Below are 19291 nucleotides of genomic sequence, written 5' to 3'. Positions count from 1 at the left end.
AATGGGGTTGTTTATCTGAACTGGGAGCAGCGCAAGTTGTACTAATTCAAAGCGTAGAGACGTGAAATCGATAACTGGATTCCCCACCCAAGGCAGGCAGGTGAAAATCAGCGTGACTAAGCAATACAAATGAAGCATATTGCATTTATGCATGAGCTCCCTTGATTTGTTTTCAAGAGATTTTAGCCTCGCAACAGAGCAAGGCTTTCGTTACCGCTGGAGTTCAGTGATCTGAGAAGCTGTGATAAACGCCGCTCCTCCTTACATTCTGCAAGTTGAACTGCAGCTGTTGCTTGTATGGTGCAAACTCCTGGGCCAGCTCATATCCCTCGTGGTAAAAGGTAAATAATCCCTGAAGAAAGGCCAAAAGCTGAAAGGGGGAAAAAATGTACCATCCGTTATTAATTGTTTTCCTTATCTGCCCTTCACCAGAAGGTCCCAGGGCAAGTTACAGCATATAAAACACAATTAAAACAATTAAAAAAACCACAAACCACCCACAATCCCAGAACAATAATTCCATGCAATGCATTACAGGGAGAATTCCAAAATCAGTAAGATTCAAGGACCATGGAAAAGACATGCCTCTTCAGCAACCAACAGAAGCTGTAAAGAGACGGTGCCAGGCATACTTTGGTCAGGAAGGTGTTACACATTCTTGGGGCCATCACCAAAAAGGCCCTCTCAAGAGCTGCTTGCTTCCCCGCAAAAATTCACACATGGCAGAAGGGTGTCCTCCACCAATCTTAATCAATCGACTCATCAAAAGGGAAGGAGGCGCTCTTTCAGATATTTGAGGGCCACATTGTTTGGGGCACGCACACATGAATGCACGTATGACACAGGCATGCAGCAGAAAACTCTTAGGATAGTTTTGGAGAGGGGAGAATTTACTTCCAATGGGAAGAACATACTGTATTTTTTGCACCATAAGATGCACTTTTTCCTCCTAAAAAGTAGGGGGAAATGTAGGTGCGTCTTATGGGGCAAATGGCGCTGTGCAGAGAAGGAGAGCTGCGCAGCGCCTCTTCGGCGAAGCGGGAGTAGAAATGGGAGGGGACCCGTTCCTCCTCCCGCTTTGCTGGAGAGGCGCTGCGCAGAGAAGAGATTTTTTTTCTTGTTTTCCTCCTCTAAAAACTATGTGCGTTTTATGGTCGGGTGCATCTTATAGAGTGAAAATACGGTACATTGTTATTGTAATGTCCAAGAGCGGTTTATAGTGCTGGTGAAGCCCCTTTCAGCCATTTTGCCAACTGCTTTTGATGCTGCAAAAGGATCAGGCTAGAGCTTACAACATAGGCATAGCCAGGATTTATGGTGTGTGGGTTTTTTTTGGGGGGGGGCACAGCAGGCTTCATGTTGGAGGGGGGAAAACCTGAGTTATTTTTGTTGATTTACTTGATTGGCTACACCCATGGTCTACAACCACAACGGGTCAAGAAAAGGAGTGGAAGATGGACTGAAGCAAAGGCACAAAGAGGAAAGACACAGGAGAGTTTGAAACAGGGACAGAAAAGGTGCAAACGAGAAAGATGCACACAGCCAGGAGCCTGAGAGATGAGTGGATTTAAAAATGTGCATTTCGATTTAGAAGACATCTGAAGGCAGTCCTGCTTAGGGAAGTCTTTAATGCTTGCTGTTTTATTGTATTTTAAATATTTTGTTGGAAGCTGCCCAGAGTGGTTGGGGAAACCCAGACAGATGGGTGGGGTATATTATTATTATTATTATTATTATTATTATTATTATTATTATTATTATTTTCAAAACTAACAGCAAACTCCGAGGCGGGGGGAAGGCTGCCTTTAAATTTAGTTTTAATCAAATCTGGCTCAGGGATAATGTAGGTGATGTATCTGGCAACCTATCAAGAGAACAAACTGCAAAAGAGGTTTTGTTTACTTAGTTTGCTTTGCCATTTAAACAGAGGCCCGGTTTTTAATCTGCGGGCAAACCTGTCAAGTAAACCTTTCAGTCTTACTAATAATGCTCCAGGGCCAGCAGAAGGTCCAAAAAATGCAAACACCAAGCTTTCTGAATCTCCTGGTAGCCCATCTTGCTGCTATACCCTCCAGGCACACCTGTTCACTATTCAAGTACTGCTGCCACCTTCAGATCAAAAACTGCTTTGTTATTACTATCATTAAAAAAACAAAACAAACCTGTTCTGTACTGAAGAAAAATACTTACTGGCACTAGATGGCAGCAATGTCAAACTTAACATGAAGCATTCAATTCCCTATACCAAAAGTTAATATGAGTTATTTGTTTGAGCAAGCAAGGTGTCATAGCCCCAAACATATTTCGTTTTGTTTTTTCAGGGCTGGTGTATATGTCAACCCACCCATGTGGTCAGTGTGTACGATGCTCCAGCCACAATGTTCAGAGCTGCATATGCACTGCTTAGTATACCTGCTGGAGATAATCTACTGGGATGCAGAGATGCTCAGTGTGTGCTAAGAGGTTTGAAATATTTCTCAACACACATGAAACATTTCAGCCTTCGAGTATTGTTAGCCCAGAAATGGAAACAAGAAGAAATTCCGACGAAAGAAGAATGGCAGACGAAATTAATGGACTATCCAGAACTGGACAAAATGACAGGAAGGATTTGAAACCTGCGGGACTAGAGATGTACAGAAGATTGGAAGAAGTATATGAATAATCTGAAGAGCAACTATAATCAACAAATTACGCTAGTAGGACTACAAGAAGTTTTGTAAGGAGAAATATACGAAGTGTTACAAAGTAGAAAAAGATAGAGATACTGGTTATGAGTTTGAAATGTAATAGGGAAGATAAGAAATGCATACTGAGAGATTAGATTGGAAAATTTCCAGACAGGATTGATGGAAGTCAAAAATTTGAATAAGATGTAAAAGTATGTTTAATTACTGTTGAAAATGATATGTTAAAAAAAAACTAACAAAAAATTATATAGAGAGAAGCAAAAAGAAAAAAGAAAACAAGAAACAAGAAACATTTCAGCCTTCACTAGTATTCAGTCTCAGATTTCCAGAGGCTCTCAGGCAGCAGGAATGTCACTGAATATGGCATTTTCCTTCCACCTCAGCTTGAAAGGGAGTTTTAGAGAAAGGGAGTTTTGGGATTCCTGTTCAAAATGCAAATGGGGCAGACGCAAACAACTGCAATTGTCTCTGCTGCATCTAGTTTGATCCTCAAGGCCCCTACTTTTAGCCTGAAATATGGAAGCTGTGAAAACTGAGAATTCTCTCAAGGTCTGCAGACTTCACTGAGTGCGCCTGTGCAAAGTGTGAATGGCCTTCACCAGTGATTCACCCAATAAGCAAATACCCAGCTTCTCCACCCTGCAGATCTGGCCTTGCTCTTCATCAGACTCCTCAAGCAACAGAGAGAGCCAGGGAGGCACCTGGAAGAGAAGGAACCCAGGGAGGATGCCAAACACTGTATTTGAGGACCCAAAGTTCCACTTAATTTAATTCGGGAAAGGAAACACCAGTTCCAAGTGGTGTTTTGGACAGTAAAAGAAGGGGAGGCAAAGGTTTGCTTAAATGCAAACTGACTGGATCCTGCCCTGCGATCTCCTTGACAAGGATGGGCAGAGTTAAAATACTTTCAAATAAATAAAGGAACTCTTTCTCCCTGCTGTTTCTCAATTATTCTACCAATTATTCTACCCACCCACTCCAAATTCCAGGACATGGGGCAAAGCCCCTGGGGACGGCAATCTGAAGTTAGGGAAATAAATGGCAAGCAAAGTATCATTATTCCAGACCTAACTGCTCCTCTGGAAGTGGCTTTTCTGCTGCCGTTTTTTTTTTTTTTAAGGGCCAACAGGGGGTAATGTTACCCAATATGCATAAGATCAGTTGTGGCCCTGAGAGAGATTTTTATTGGTAGCTTTGTTTTAAATGCAGCTGTTTTTAATTAGTGCTTTAAGTCAGATCTGGCCAGACTTCTACAGGCTGCATTCAGACACAACAATAAACAATGGATAATTCTTATGGAATGAGCCCAGACAAGTCTTAGGCTAGCACAGTCCCCTCCTTGGTGCAGCTGCAAGGAGAGGAGAAACTTCTGTTTTGCTTCCATTTTGAATTAACCACAGTTTAGTGTGACATTTCTACCCTAAACTGACCTGGTTAGTCTTAACTATGGTTTGCCGAAACAAGCCAACTTCAAACCTTGGTTTATGAAGCCAACATGTTTCAATAAACTATAGTTTTATAGATTAACTAGATGCAGTTTACGGTTCAGATGTAACACTAAACTGTGGTTAATTCAAAATAGAAGCAAGATGCTTATACTCTCCTCCTCTTAGTGGAGAGAAGAGGGAGAAAGCATGCACAACTGAGGCTCACCTAGGCTTCCTGTAACAATCAAACATAGATTCGTGTTTTGTCAAGACACAGTCACTGGGGTTGATGACAGTGTGGTCCATCTGAATTCAGGATTGCCATTTTTCACCAATGCGTCCCTGGTGAATCTGTTTCCATTACTGCCCTTCAGTGCCAGAGGAAGCTTCATTGAGCATAACCATGAGGGTAAGAGATTCTGGGTTTAATCCAGAGTAATACTTAAGAGTAGATCCACTGAAACCATTGGGAATCAAATTACTCATGACTAAGTCCCATTGAGCTTAACAGGTTCACTTTAAGTAGGACCAACTCTGAATCTAATCCATTAACGTGTTATGCAGCTGTTTAAAACGCTTTTGCCCTGCAGAAAACAAGCACTAAGCAAAATTCAGCGTCCATTATCCTTAAAGCAAAACTGTGGCTCATTTGATTGTTAGAAAACCCCAATCTCTCTTTCGCTCCCCTCATCCCTATATTCCAGATCACCAACAAAATCAACTTAAGACTGGATAACTAAGGATCTTTCGAGCTATCTGTATTTTTTAAATAAATACATGAACCAGGAAGACAGTAACTTTTTGACGAATTAAAGGCTAGAGGTCAAATTCCTACCCTATCCAAACTGGAAGTACAATCTTCTTCCTGTGAGAATGAGATGACCAAAGAATCTCAGGGTCACCAACACTACATAAAAATAAATAAAGGACTTTTTTTTTGCGGGCTTCAGATGTTGTCATTTTCCCTTGCTTCTCGTAGCTCAGCTGCTAACTCACCCTCGTGGCTAGGGCTGCATTAAACTACCATAAGCTTTGATTTATTGATCTGATTTATTTAGTGATTCAGAGCCTAGGTAAACATGCAAATGATAACAACACAACCGGCCCAAATCAGCCTCCTCAACCTCTAGCTGTACCGTGGGCGGGTTCACACAACATGTACATTCAGCACATGGCCTGCGCATGTGAACGAGTCATCACTGACTAAATCAACAAAGACACAAATGTAGCATCAGTGCCTTTCGATAGAGCTAGTTCAATTGCAAATGGGAGCAAGGACAGCCATTGTGTAAAATTAAGGTACAGCTCAACTGGTACAGCATAAGGCGCTGAATCTCAGGGTTGTGGGTTTGAGCCCCACGTTGGGCAAAAGATTCCTGCATTGCAGGGGGTTGGGACTGGGTCACCCTTGTGGTGTCTTCCAAACTCTACAATTCTATGGTTCTAATTGGCCCTCAACCTTCTGCTGCCACTAATTTTAAAAGCTGATGCGCAAGATGACCAGTGTGGTATAGTGGTTAAGAGCGGTGGACTCGTAATCTGGTGAACTGGGTTCGCTTCCCCGCTCCTCCACATGCAACTGCTGGGAGACCTTGGGCTAGTCACACTTCTCTGAAGTCTCTCAGCCCCACTCACCTCACAGAGTGTTTGTTGTGGGGGAGGAAGGGAAAGGAGATTGTTAACCGCTTTGAGACTCCTTAGGGTAGTGATAAACAGGGATATCAAATCCAAACTCTTCTTCTATAGCTAAGTACGCCATTTCCACAGACACTGCAAAATCCAGTGAAGTGGGGCATGTAACAACGCTGCTCTTCTTCATGTGTGGCCAAAATGCTTCTCCATCTATTTGCTGAGCAGCCGAGGCATTGACCCTTTTGTGGGACTGTCTGCATGCAGAAGGTCTCAGATTCCATTCTCTGCCTCTCCCTAAAAAGATCTCAGGTAGCTGGTTTGGAGAAGAACTCTGTGTGAGTCGCTACTCACACGGGCAGAACTGGGCTAGATCAGGGTGCCCCAGAGTGCTGCTGAGCTACAACTCCCATCATCCCTGACTATTGGCCATGATTGATGCGGCTGATGGGAGCTGGAATCCAATAACAGATGGAAGGCCACATATTAGCCAATCCAGAAAGATCACCGGTCTGACCCACATTTGCCAGCAAAGTATTAACAGAGGTGTCTGTTACCATCAATGAAATTCTTACTTTGTACTTATGTGGGTTACCTGCCAGTATCCATGCATCTGTGTATTTACCGTATTTTCCGCTCTATAAGGCGCACCAGACCACAAGACGCACCTAGTTTTTGGAGGAGGAAAACAAGAAGAAAAAAATTCTGACTCTCAGAAGCCAGAACAGCAAGAGGGATCTCTGCGCAGTGAAAGCAGCAATCTCTCTTGCTGTTCTGGCTTCTGGGATAGCTGCGCAGCCTGCATTCACTCCACATTTCCCCTTACTTTTTAGGAGGGAAAAAGTGAGTCTTATAGAGCAAAAAATACGGTAAGTGTAAAACAAAAGCACTTGTTTATTTGCTCTGATCAATGTATTGTTGTCAGGGGTTCAGGGAGAGAGACGCAGATGAGGGAGGAGACAGAAAGTGAGGGGGAAGGATTCCAGACTGACGAGGAAGAGGATGACAATGACCCAAGATTGTCCATGAGTCCGTCCAGTGAATCGGAGGACTCCCAAAAGGGAGCCCCTCTGGTCAAGCCAAGGGGAGCTAGAGGGGGAAGCAGTCAGGAGCAGGGAAACGAAGGGGGAACCCCCAGTGGGAGTTGGAGAGCGAGACCGGCTGCTCCGCTGGAACGGAGTGAGGGGGGAGGAGTGACCAGTGTGTCAGAAGGAGCAGAACAGGAAGCAGAGAGGGGAAGGAGATCAGGGCAAAACGTCCTGCCGGAAGGGGAGGAAAGTAGTATCGAGGGCAGTGTAACTGTCGAAGGGAAGGTCAGGAGCAACGTACGCGCGCCAAGTTCAAAATGGGAGGCGCGCGGAAATGAAGAGAGTCCTGGGGAGGAGCCTGGTCCCAAAGCCCGAAGGAGGGGGGAGGAGGCGGCAGAGGATTCAGCCTCTGGAGAGTCCCGAAGGGAGAGAACACAGGGGGGCAGAAAGACCCTGTGGAAAAGGAAAGAGAGAAAGAGGTGGACCAGTACAAGCCTCTTAAACTGGTGTAGAGGTGGTACTGACTCAGAGGGGACTTCAGCGGTCTAAGCGTAACAGACGTAGGGTCACCCACCTCGGATGTAAAGCTACTAATGTTCTTCAATAAAAGCTTTTGTACATAAGCTGGAGTGGACTTTGGTCTCTTGTGAGCTGGGACCACGGGTGACTCTGACAATTGTTATGCAAATTTGCCATTCCATTTCATTTCAGCAGCATTGGACTTCCTCTTCCAGGGTCAAGAGCAAGAACGGCAGGTATTAAAAAAGGATTCTTGGATTTTTATAGACATTTATATAAAAGAACAGAGAAGCACAATATGAGGAAGATAGAAAGATATTTAAAGGAAAAAAAGGTGCAGAAGATCCCGACAGAAAAAAGAGATAGGCTGAATGCCCCAATAGAAATTGATGAAATAAAAGAGACTATAAAAGAACTTAAAAAAGGGAAAGCTCTGGGACCAGATGGAAAGAAGTCATGGATAACATTCTCAAAGAAAGGGAAATTCCAGAAACATGGAAAGAAGCATTTATTACACTTATCCCAAAACAAGATTCGGATTTTACACAAGTTAAAAATTATAGGCCTATTTCATTACTCAATACAGATTATAAATTTTTTGCAAGTATTTTAGCAAAAAGGATTAAAAAAATATTACAAGAAACTATTCATAAGGACCAAGCGGGTTTCCTACCTGGCAGACAGATGAAAGATAATGTAAGGAATATAATTAATATTTTGGAATATCTGACTGCCAGAAATGAGAAACAAGCTATGTTAATATTCATGGATGCAGAAAAGGCCTTTGATAATATATCTTGGGACTTTATGTTAAAAAATTTAGAATATATGGAGGTAGGGAAGGAATTTCTTAATGGAATAAAGGCAATATATACCGAACAGAAAGCTAAATTAATTGTAAACAATATGATTACTGGTGAAATAAGGATAACTAAAGGTACACGACAGGGGTGTCCACTTTCGCCATTGCTATTCATCACGGTGCTGGAGGTATTTCTAAAATCCATAAGGGAAAATGAGGCAATAAAAGGGGTGGCAGTAGGCTGGAACGAATATAAGGTTAAAGCCTTTGCCGATGGCCTGGTCATAACGGCGGAAGAGCCTTCGGAAAGTATCCAAAATATACTTACTGAGGTGGAGAGATTTGGCCAAGTTGCAGGATTTATAATGAATAAGAAAAAGACTAAAATAATTGCTAAGAATATGGATCCAGAAAAGACAGAAATAATACAACAACAAGTAGGGATAGAGGTGGTGAAAAAAGTGAAATATTTGGGTATTTGGATAACCCCCAAGAATATAGATTTATATCAGAATAACTATATACCAGTGTGGAATGGGATAAAGAAAGATCTGGAAGTGTGGGGACGAATGAAATTGTCATTTTGGGGGAGGATCTCAATGATAAAGATGAGCGTGCTGCCAAAGTTATTATTTTTATATCAAACGATTCCAATAATCAAGGGGACAGGGATTTTTAAAGAATGGCAAAAAGTGATTTCAAGGTATATCTGGCAGGGTAAGAAGCCAAGAATTCAATTTAAGCTACTAACTGATGCAAAAGAAAGAGGAGGCTTCGCCTTGCCAGACTTGAAATTGTACTATGAAGCCTCATGCCTCTGCTGGCTAAAGGAATGGATAAAGTTAGAAAATACAGAGTTGTTAGATTTAGAAGGATTTGATAACAGATTTGGATGACATGCGTATCTATGGGCTGAAAAGAAGAAAATCCATAAAGGTTTTGAGAACCACATTTTCCAAAGATCGTTGATAGAAATATGGGATAGGTACAAAAACCTACTTGAACCAAAAACTCCACACTGGTTGTCTCCTTTAGAGGTTATGAGTCTAAAAAAAATTTAATATGAGAAAGAATTGGATTACATATGGAAATTTGATTGTTAAAGAAGGGGGGAAATGGAATATGAAACCCTATGAAGAAGTAAAAGAGTTGGTATATGATTGGTTGCATTATTTTCAAATAAATGAAATGTTTAAAAAAGATCTCAAAGAATATGGATATGTAGAGAAAGATTCCAAATTTCAATTAGAAATAATAAATAATGAATATAAAATTTTATCTAAAATGTATAAGATATTGTTGGAATGGCATACAAAGGATGAAGAAGTTAAATCAGTTATGATACAATGGGCCAGAGATATTGGTCATAATATACAATTTAATGATTGGATAAAACTATGGAATGAAAGTATTAAATTCACTGCATGTACTGCATGAAAGGAAAATGTTATGAAAATGATATATAGATGGTATATTACACCAGCAAAACTTGCAAAAATGTATAAAACATGTAAGAAGTGTTGGAAATGTAAAGAAAAGGATGGTACATTTTATCATATGTGGTGGGAATGTAAGAAAGTGAAAAGCTTCTGGGAGTTGATATATAATGAACTGAAAAAAAGGTTGAAATATACATTTGCTAAGAAACCAGAGGCCTTTCTCTTAGGAATCGTTGGAAATGAAATAAATAGAAAGGATCATAAACTTTTCCAATATGCAGTAAGAGCGGCAAGAATATTACTGGCCCAGAAATGGAAACAAGAACAAATACCAACACTGGAGGAGTGGAGAATGAAGCTGATGGACTATGCAGAACTTGAATAACTGACTGGGAAGATCAGATATCTACGAGATCAAAAGTTCATCGAGGACTGGGGAAAGTTAGTTGAGTATTGGGAATGTATAAGTGATAGTGAAATAACGTTAGTGGCATTTAAAGAAGCTCTGTAATAACATAAGAAATATTACAATAAAGGAAAACAGAAGCGGTGGGTAGGGATAAAGGTAATAGCAAAATCTGGAAATGTGTAATTAAAGAAAATTTAATTCGGATGATTGGCAGAGAGGCTGAAGGAAGTCTAAAAATGAGGAGAATTTGTAGAACTTGCAATGTGATTTGTATTTTCTTATGATGGAAAATTAATAAAATATAATTTTTTTTTAAAAAGAGCAAGAACGGCTGCTACAGTTTTCCAGGAAATATTTTTGATAAATCAGCTGCTAAAAAGTGAGGAGCTGGGTTATTTTTTTACGTCACACACACTTATTCTCAAGAACGTCAAGGAATATCTGAGTTGATTTTGCTTGCTTTGAAAACCTGCAGTTCTGTCCAATATCTTAACTCCTTGCTAAAAGTAAAAATAAATAAATCAGGAGTTTCTGGAAGGAGGCATACAAGGCGCCATCCAACCGCCTTTGGGACTCCACTCCAGATTTGTGTAGGGTTTACTCCTTAGCATTTTCTTCTCCTGAGGTCCAGCGCCGAGGGCCTTCTGGCGGTTCCCTCGCCACGAGAAGCCAAGTTACAGGGAACCAGGCAGAGGGCCTTCTTGGTAGTGGCGCCCGCCCTGTGGAATGTCCTCCCACCAGATGTCAAAGAGAAAAACAACCACCAGACTTTTAGAAGACATCTGAAGGAAGCCCTGTTTAGGGAAGCTTTTAATGTTTAACAGATTATTGTATTTTAATATTCTGTTGGAAGCCACCCAGAGTGGCTGGGGAAACCCAGCCAGATGAGCGGGGTATAAATAATAATAAATTATTATTATTATTATTATTATTATTATTATTATTACTCCTGAAGATGTCTCACAAGGTGGTCAAGGTTTAGGAGCAGAATTTTCCTTCTCCTAGATGGGCTGCCTTCCCAGATTGATGAGCCCCATCTGCACCTCATTTCCCTCTCCAGAATGTGCAGAAACTGCCTTCTAGACCACTGGACCCACTATTGGTCTCATCTGCTCAATCCACCAGTTCTGAAAACCCCAGGAGGACATGAGTGCATTAGCTCTCTCTATGTAAGCATCTTAAGTATGCTTACATACTCCAAAGTAAGTGTGCACAGGAGTGCAGCCTTAGAGAGTAAAGGAAGCCCCACTGAATTCAACACAACTTACTCCCAGGTAAGTATGCCTAGGATTTCAGCCGTGATGAGGCAATCAAAGTCATATGTTGCTTAGCCCTTCCTTAGCAGTCCCATATTTTTTAATAACTTCCATACTATCCCTTTCTTTTACTTCTTTAATAAAAGGTCAAACAGATTTATTGAAGTTTGAAGACTAATGCCTTGGTTAGGCATTCTGAGCCAATTTTTACATTATGAAATTTTTACGTTATGTCATGTGTTGCACAGACAACACTGCTAAAGCGCAAGTCGTTAAAATGTCATGCAGATAAATGGCAAGTTGTCTGCAATTTCATTCCACGCTGGATGAGGAAACTTTTACGTGACCATTCAAGGAACAGAGATTATTGTTCAGAACAGACTTTTGACGGCTTCTGATAAATTCCCTTCTTTAATTAACCCATATATTCCACTTTAAATGCATAAACCACAGGTTTAAGTCAGCGGTTTTCCAGAACTCTGTTCCTGGGAACCTGAGGGTTCCTCAGGAGCAAATTTTGAGTTCCTTACTTAGGTAAATAAGCTGACTTAGTTCAGGCGTCGCATTAAACTACAATGAAAGCAGCTGACCCATGGTTTGCCATGATGTATGAATTTGAAAAAAACCCACCATTTGCGATCAGCCAGCAAGTCAGTTCTGGAAGCAATGATGTACATTTAAAGTAGGCTTGCAACTATAGTTTGTGCAGGCTTGGTGTGATATCTGAGTTGACAAACCATAATGAGGCCTGCTGGTCTGCCTCCAGAGACCCATGTGACTCAGAAGTGAGAATGTTCACCAGATGGAAAAAGAAAAGCAGATAAGCAGATCTAAGCCATGGTCTGCCATCTACATCAGGATAACAATACTGACAGAGGGTAGAGTGGTGGTGAGACATAAGAAGAAAGCTGATTTTCAGTCCTTCGAACTATGGTTTGCAGGATTTGCAATGTGCTATCTCAACACAGCCAACACGGGTGGCATTGTGGTCTAAACCACAGTGCCTAGGGCTTGCCGATCAGAAGGTCAGCGGTTCAAATCCCCACAACGGGGAGAGCTCCCATTGTTCAGTCCCAGCTCCTGCCCACCTAGCAGTTTGAAAGCACGTCAAGTGCAAGTAGATAAATGGGTACCACTCTGGCGGGAAGGTAAACGGTGTTTCTGTGCGCTGCTCTGGTTCACCAGAAGCGGCTTTGTCATGCTGGCCACATGACCCGGAAGCTGTCTGTGGACAAACACCGGCTCCCTCGGCCTATAGAGCGAGATGAGCGCACAAACCCAGAGTCGTCCACGACTGGACATAACGGTCAGGAGTACCTTTGCCTTTATCTCAGCACAGCGAATGGCTTAACATTATGCCTGAAATGATCCCTTCCGTGTCATAACAATTCTTTCTCTGCAACACCTAGCCTCAGTGCAGAATTAGGAAGGCTTTCTAGACATGTTGGGCCCTCTACATAAATGAAGAATAAACCAACCACAGAATTCTTTGCAATGTGAAGGATTTTCACATACAGGCAAGCTCATCGGCAGACAGATAGATACGAAAAGAGTTTTGAGGATAGGAAATTTAAGCCACACTAACTTACAAGAAAGGAAGTGTAACACAACTATTAAAAAAATGTTTAAGCGTACATATGCATATATATTATGATATATCACATACTGTAAGTTTGGGTTGTGCAATTGGTTCATTCTTTGTTTATATTTCTACTTTGGTAACCACAAAAACTTACGGGCTCAACAAATTCAAACTTTTTTCTCTCTTGCACTTCTTGGATTTTAAAGACATATTCTAACGATGCTTCGTAAAAGTTTTGGTGTTCTCGGTCAATCTGTGTGTCTGCCTAAAATAAAAAGAGAAATAGAATAAAGCATTCATTTATTTATCATTTAACTATATAATAGCCAATAACATTACCAATAAAATGCAGCTAAAAATCCACAAAACCTTAAAAAACAACAACCTCAAAGTGCAAAAAACACAGCGGTAATTTACACACTTTGTATTTATTTTTCACATGTGAAATAATGCTTTCCAGAAACCTGCATCTATTATGGAAAAAGACAGCTAGTCATTCTGGTTAAGAAAGTATCCAAACACATGCATTTATATAACTAGGCTCAAATGAAAAGACAATTCTCTACCAACACTATATTCGGAGTTCTTGCGCTCTATTTCAATGTAATTGTTGTTCCGATACTGCAATTTTATAAATAATCCATAGAAACCCCCTGCAGGGAGAAAGGTTTTATTCAAACTCGAGAGTAAAATAAGCACTTAACTCTACTTAGCCAGACCATGATTGGCTGTGAAGTATGTTATGAAACACATTCCAACTTGCTCTTTAATGGCAATTGCTTCTATTTTCCCTGCCATTAACAGAGACAGAATTACGCCCCAGTGAGAATTCTGTATGTGTAAATCCGGTACACGCAGGTAACAAAACAACTTCTTTTCCCCCCTGCTTGCAGTTGATTTCACCACGCAGACATCTGTTTAGTGAGTAATAATGAAGACTTAATTCCAAGTCCATAAAACAGCCTTTTACAAGTACATTACAACCTCCTGCTTATAACATGGAGGTGGCAGTAACAAATAAACAGAGCAGCAGTGAATTTTAAAAGAGATGGGGTTCTCGGCATGAGCGGAATCCAGCCCTCCTCCTTTCAATTCTCGGACCCATGCGGACAGCCTCAAGTTCAATTAAGCATGTGGGGTTGCAGCTTCCCATTGAGACATTTGGTTGGCCACTGTGAAAACAGTACAGACTAAATGGGCCATTGCCTTGATTTAGCAGGCTCTTCTTACGCTCTTAATCCTTCCTCTAGTTGAAAGGATTAGGTAAGCAGGTGATGGGTGAGAGCTCTCTGTTTGATGCCCTGGATAACCGCTGCAAACCAGAGTTGACAGTACAGTGGTACCTTGGTTTAAGAGCAGCTTTGTTGTGGTTTGGTCGTGTCCGACTCTTCATAACCCCATGGACCAGAGCATGCCAGGCACTTCTGCCTTCCACTGCCTCCCGCAGTTTGGTCAAACTCATGTTAGTAGCTTCGAGAACACTGTCCAACCATCTTGTCCTCTGTCGTCTCCTTCTCCTTGTGGCCTCCATCTTTCCCAACATCAGGGTCTTTTCCAGGGAGTCTTCTCTTCTCATGAGGTGGCCAAAGTATTAGAGCCTCAGCTTCAGGATCTGTCCTTCCAGGGAGCACTCAGGGCTGATTTCCTTCAGAATGGATAGGTTTGAACTTCTTGCTTAGTTTATGAATAACTTGGATTAAGAACGCTGCAAACCCGGAAGTAGGTGTTTTGGTTTGTGAATTTTGTCTTGGAAGCAGAAATGTTCTGCTTCCTGTTGAGTGTGTTCCATTTGCAAATTGAGTCCCCCGCTGCTATGGGAAAGCACACCTTGGTTTAAGAACGGACTTCCGGAACAAATTAAGTTCGTAAACCAAGGTACCACTGTAGGCTAGATGGACGAAACTGTATTTGTTCAGTGTTAACAGGGTTGGAGATGGAGGGACAGAGGAAATGAACAGCTGAAGGAACTTGGCTGTTTGAGGAAATTTGTGATGGGTCAGTTATCAGTTCTGGCAACTATTCAAGGTTGAGTTTACAGCAGTCAACAGCAGCAAGAATTAAGTCTCCTGGATGTTAAATATCCAGCAAGACTCTTTCCAAAGTCCTTTGTGAAGCGTCACGCTACCTGCCTCTGCTAATTATAAAGAAACTTCCTTAGTGGACAGAATGATCTTCCTTCTATTTGACCAGAGCTGGAGGGTGCCATTCGCCTCACTTTCCTGGGGTCCACTAGTTCAAGGCCCACTGTGAGTCCAGTAGCAGCAAAAATCTCTTAGGTGACACAGCCAGGCTTAGGATAGAGAGAAAGGGATGTCTGCAGTTCTAAGGCATGAAGATTTTAAAGGAATGATGGGAACTACAAGGTGGGAGTTTGATTTAAATGAATGGGGATTTATACAAATATTTTTATTTTTTTGGTGGGACAGGAAATGTTCTTGATGTGCTAAGGGGAATATTATGGATGGTGAAAATGGTTTTGTAGAGCAGCCAAATGTGAAGAGTATGGAGCGGAAGGGAATATTATCCTAAACAATCAGCCAATAAATTTCTACAAAACATGACACACACAAAATCCCACACTGGGAAGGTAGAAACAGTTGAGTTGGTCTTTTGTAGACCATCACACTCTGACAACCTGACCCAACATCTATGGAATGTCTTACCAGACCTCATCACTGCAAACTTTCTGGAAAGCTCCAAAAATAACTGCTCCCCTTGGCCTTTCTTCCAGATTTTTATGCTGAGCTGCTGCCGATTTAAGTCGTACAGTGGTGCCTCGCAAGACGAAAAGAATCCGTTCCGCGATTCTCTTCGTCTAGCGTTTTTTTCGTCTTGCGAAGCAAGCCCATTTACGGCTTAGCGGATTAGTGCTATCAGCGGCTTAGCGGCTTTTAGCGGCTTATCGGATCAGCTGATAAGCGGCTTAGCGGCTTAGAAAAAGGGGGGGAGGGAAAAAACCCCGCAGGAACTCGCAAGACATTTTCGTCTTGCGAAGCAAGCCCATAGGGAAATTCGTTTTGCGAAGCGCCTCCAAAACGGAAAACCCTTTCGCCTAGCGGGTTTTCCGTCTTGCGAGGCGTTCGTCTTGCGGGGCACCACTGTATTATATTATTGCATGTTAATGTTTTTGGGTCTGATTGTTGTTTAATTTCTTACTGCTAACTTTATAGATTGATTGATTGTGCTGTGCTGCATAATACAGTGGTGCCCCGCAAGACGAACGCCTCGCAAGACGGAAAACCCGCTAGACGAAAGGGTTTTCCGTTTTGGAGGCGCTTCGCAAGACGAATTTCCCTATGGGCTTGCTTCGCAAGACGACAGCCCATAGGGAAATCTCCGGGACAGTGGGGAAGCGCAGCGCGTCTTCCCCGCTGTCCTCGGACCTCCTCCGAAGCCTGGCGGCGGGGCGGGGACACCTCCTCCCGCCGCCGGGCTTCGGAAGGATGCCCCGATGCCGGGCAGCGAGGCGGGAAAGTCTCCCCCCGGCGCCCGGCATCGGAACGATGCCCCGATGCCCGGCGGCGAGGCGGGAAAGTCTCCCCCCGCCGCCCGGCATCGGAACGATGCCCCGATGCCCGGCGGCGAGGCGGGAAAGTCTCCCCCCGCCGCCCGGCATCGGAACGATGCCCCGATGCCCGGCGGCGAGGCGGGAACGCCTCCCCCCGCCGCCCGGCATCGGAACGATGCCCCGATGCCCGGCGGCGAGGCGGGAAAGCCTCCCCCCGCCGCCCGGCATCGGAACGATGCCCCGATGCCCGGCGGCGAGGCGGGAACGCCTCCCCCCGCCGCCCGGCATCGGAACGATGCCCCGATGCCCGGCGGCGAGGCGAGAAAGTCTCCCCCAGCCGCCCGGCATCGGAACGATGCCCCGATGCCGGGCGGCGAGGCGGGAACGCCTCCCCCCGCCGCCCGGCATCGGAACGATGCCCCGATGCCCGGCGGCGAGGCGGGAAAGCCTCCCCCCGCCGCCCGGCATCGGAACGATGCCCCGATGCCCGGCGGCGAGGCGGGAAAGCCTCCCCCCGCCGCCCGGCATCGGAACGATGCCCCGATGCCCGGCGGCGAGGCGGGAAAGTCTCCCCCCGCCGCCGGGCTTCGGAAGGATGCCCCGATGCCGGGCGGCGAGGCGGGAAAGTCTCCCCCCGCCGCCGGGCTTCGGAAGGATGCCCCGATGCCGGGCGGCGAGGCGGGAAAGTCTCCCCCCGCCGCCGGGCTTCGGAAGGATGCCCCGATGCCGGGCAGCGAGGCGGGAACGCCTCCCCCCGCCGCCCGGCATCGGAACGATGCCCCGATGCCCGGCGGCGAGGCGGGAACGCCTCCCCCCGCCGCCCGGCTTGGGGCGGGAAAGCCTCCCCCCGAAGCCGGGCGGCGGGCCGCGAAGCCTGGGCGCGCTGGCAACTCTCCGCAAGGAGCGCTCCCGCTGCTTGCGGAGAGGTCCGCGAAGCCTGTCCTGGACCTCTTCTGAAGGCAGGCGGGGGGGCAAAAGTCTTTGTCCCCCCTGCTTGCCTTCCCAGGGGCTTTTAAATCGCCCCGGACAGCGGAGAAGTCCTCCGCTGTCCCGGGCGATTTTAAAATGCCCGCCAGAAGAGGTCGGGGGAAGGCGGTTTCCATAGGAACGCATTAATTGATTTTCAATGCATTCCTATGGAAAACCGTGCATCGCAAGACGAAAAAACCGCTAGACGAAGAAAATCACGGAACGGATTAATTTCGTCTTGCGAGGCACCACTGTAGTATTGTGTACCTGTGCTATGGGTAGCCTAAAAATATGCAAAAGGGTGCCGGCATGAACAACATTCCATAATCCTTAGATCAGTGTTTCCCAACCTTGTGCCTCCAGCTGTTTTTGAACTACAACTCCCATCATCCCTGACTAGCAAGACCAGGGGCAAGGGATGATGGGAATTGTAGTCCAAAAACAACTGGAGGCACAAGGTTGGGAAACACTACCTTAGATGATAATTCATTATTGTGTTTAGACAGGCAGGTTAATGGCAAACAACACAAACTGTGTAATGTCACTCTTTTGCTCTAAATCCTGGAAATAGAGAAGTCTATTGCAGGCATAGACAAACTCGGCCCTCCAGATGTTTTGAGACTACAATTCCCATCATCCCTGACCACTGGTCCTGTTAGCTAGGGATGAGGGGAGTTGTAGTCCCAAAACATCTGGAGGGCCAAGTTTGCCTATGCCTGGTCTACTGGATTGGATTCCATTATTGATCAGAGGACATACTAAGTTAAATCTTATTTATGGTGTGTATTTTGCGTTTTTATTTATTTTTATTGTACAACACCTTGGGCTGCTTTTGGGAGAAAGGGTGATCTAAAAAGGCAACTAATCAACAAATGAAGTATAGTGACAAATTTATCATTATATTTAAACATATATTTAAAATCCATATGCAAGTCGTTTATATGTACGTCAAATCTCTGAACAGAAGCATGGATGATTGTTCTACATAAATTCAGAAGGTGATTGTCACTTACCCTCGTTGATCCTTCCCCCCTCTTTATTAATGCAAATAAAATAATAATAAAATAAAAGCCCCAATGGTAAAGAGCTTACGTCTTGCAGGTGTGATTCCTTCTTCTTGGCAGATAAATTTAAGTGCTTCTCTAAGGTTGAATAATACTTTTCACTTTCTTTATCAAACTTCTTCTTTCCTTCCTGGAAAACAAGACATTCCAAAGTAAAGAACAGGAAACTAGAACCGAACGTGTTGAAGAAAAGACTTCTCAACCATTAGATCAGGGATCCCCAAACGTCTGACTTCATGAAGTTCTCATCAACCCCAACCCAAATTCTTGGGAAGGAAAATGAAACAAAGTCAAGAAACGCCAATACATAATCAACGTTTGTCAATCACTGACAAATTACTAGGAATCGTAAAAATGTAAAAAATAAATAAATAAGGAAGTACAGTGGATGCTCGGGTTGCGAACGTGATCCGTGCGGGAAGCACGTTCGCAACCTGCAGCGTTCGCAACCTGCAGCGCCACGTCTGCGCACACGCGGGTCGCAATTTGGTGCTTCTGCACATGCGCAAGCACTGAAACCCGGAAGTAACCCGTTCTGGTACTTCCGGGTTCGGCGCGGTGCAGAACCTGAAGTCACGCAACCCAAAGTGTCTGTAACCCGAGGTATGACTGTAATACTGTTGTAGTGTGGAATCCTCTTCTTAAATACAGAGGTTCCTCATTGCCAAGGGAGGTCTGCTCTGTACATGCCCATATTCGTTATTTCTTCATCGTTCACATTTTTCACACTATGCATCATTAACTTCTTTCCCACTCTTAGGCCCTTTCCATCCCCCAGGTCTACAGATTCATCACCTGCACAGTCCCATTTAGTCCATGCTGCGACTTGCACAGGTGACAGATACCAGTGGGGATTGTGCCTAAAGAGAAAGACAACAGGAATCTTGACAAGTATGACATCTGCCCAGGAAGCTGCAAACTGCCCTCCAGAAGTGAAGGCCCTCTAGCAAACGTTGCTAATAAACCTTC

The 19291-nt window shown here is 44.1% G+C and overlaps 1 protein-coding gene across 1 annotated transcript in view; it reads right to left on the bottom strand.

Annotated features, from left to right (window-relative positions):
* The window catches only part of ARHGAP42 (Rho GTPase activating protein 42), a 168366-nt gene that overhangs the window by 50285 nt on the left and 98790 nt on the right, over window positions 1–19291 (bottom strand). Inside the window, exons 5-7 of the mRNA XM_081860231.1 lie at window positions 18351–18452; window positions 12936–13046; window positions 266–370 (exon numbers count right to left, since the gene is read on the bottom strand). Of these exons, the coding sequence (XP_081716357.1) occupies window positions 266–370; window positions 12936–13046; window positions 18351–18452 (318 nt within the window). The remainder of the gene's footprint in view (window positions 1–265; window positions 371–12935; window positions 13047–18350; window positions 18453–19291) is intronic.

Source organism: Podarcis erhardii (assembly GCF_964252035.2).
Source record: "Podarcis erhardii genome assembly, chromosome: 4".
In the NCBI taxonomy this organism is placed as follows: domain Eukaryota; kingdom Metazoa; phylum Chordata; class Lepidosauria; order Squamata; family Lacertidae; genus Podarcis; species Podarcis erhardii.
Note: the sequence above shows the minus strand (reverse complement) of the source record. Positions and strands in the feature narration are given on the sequence as shown.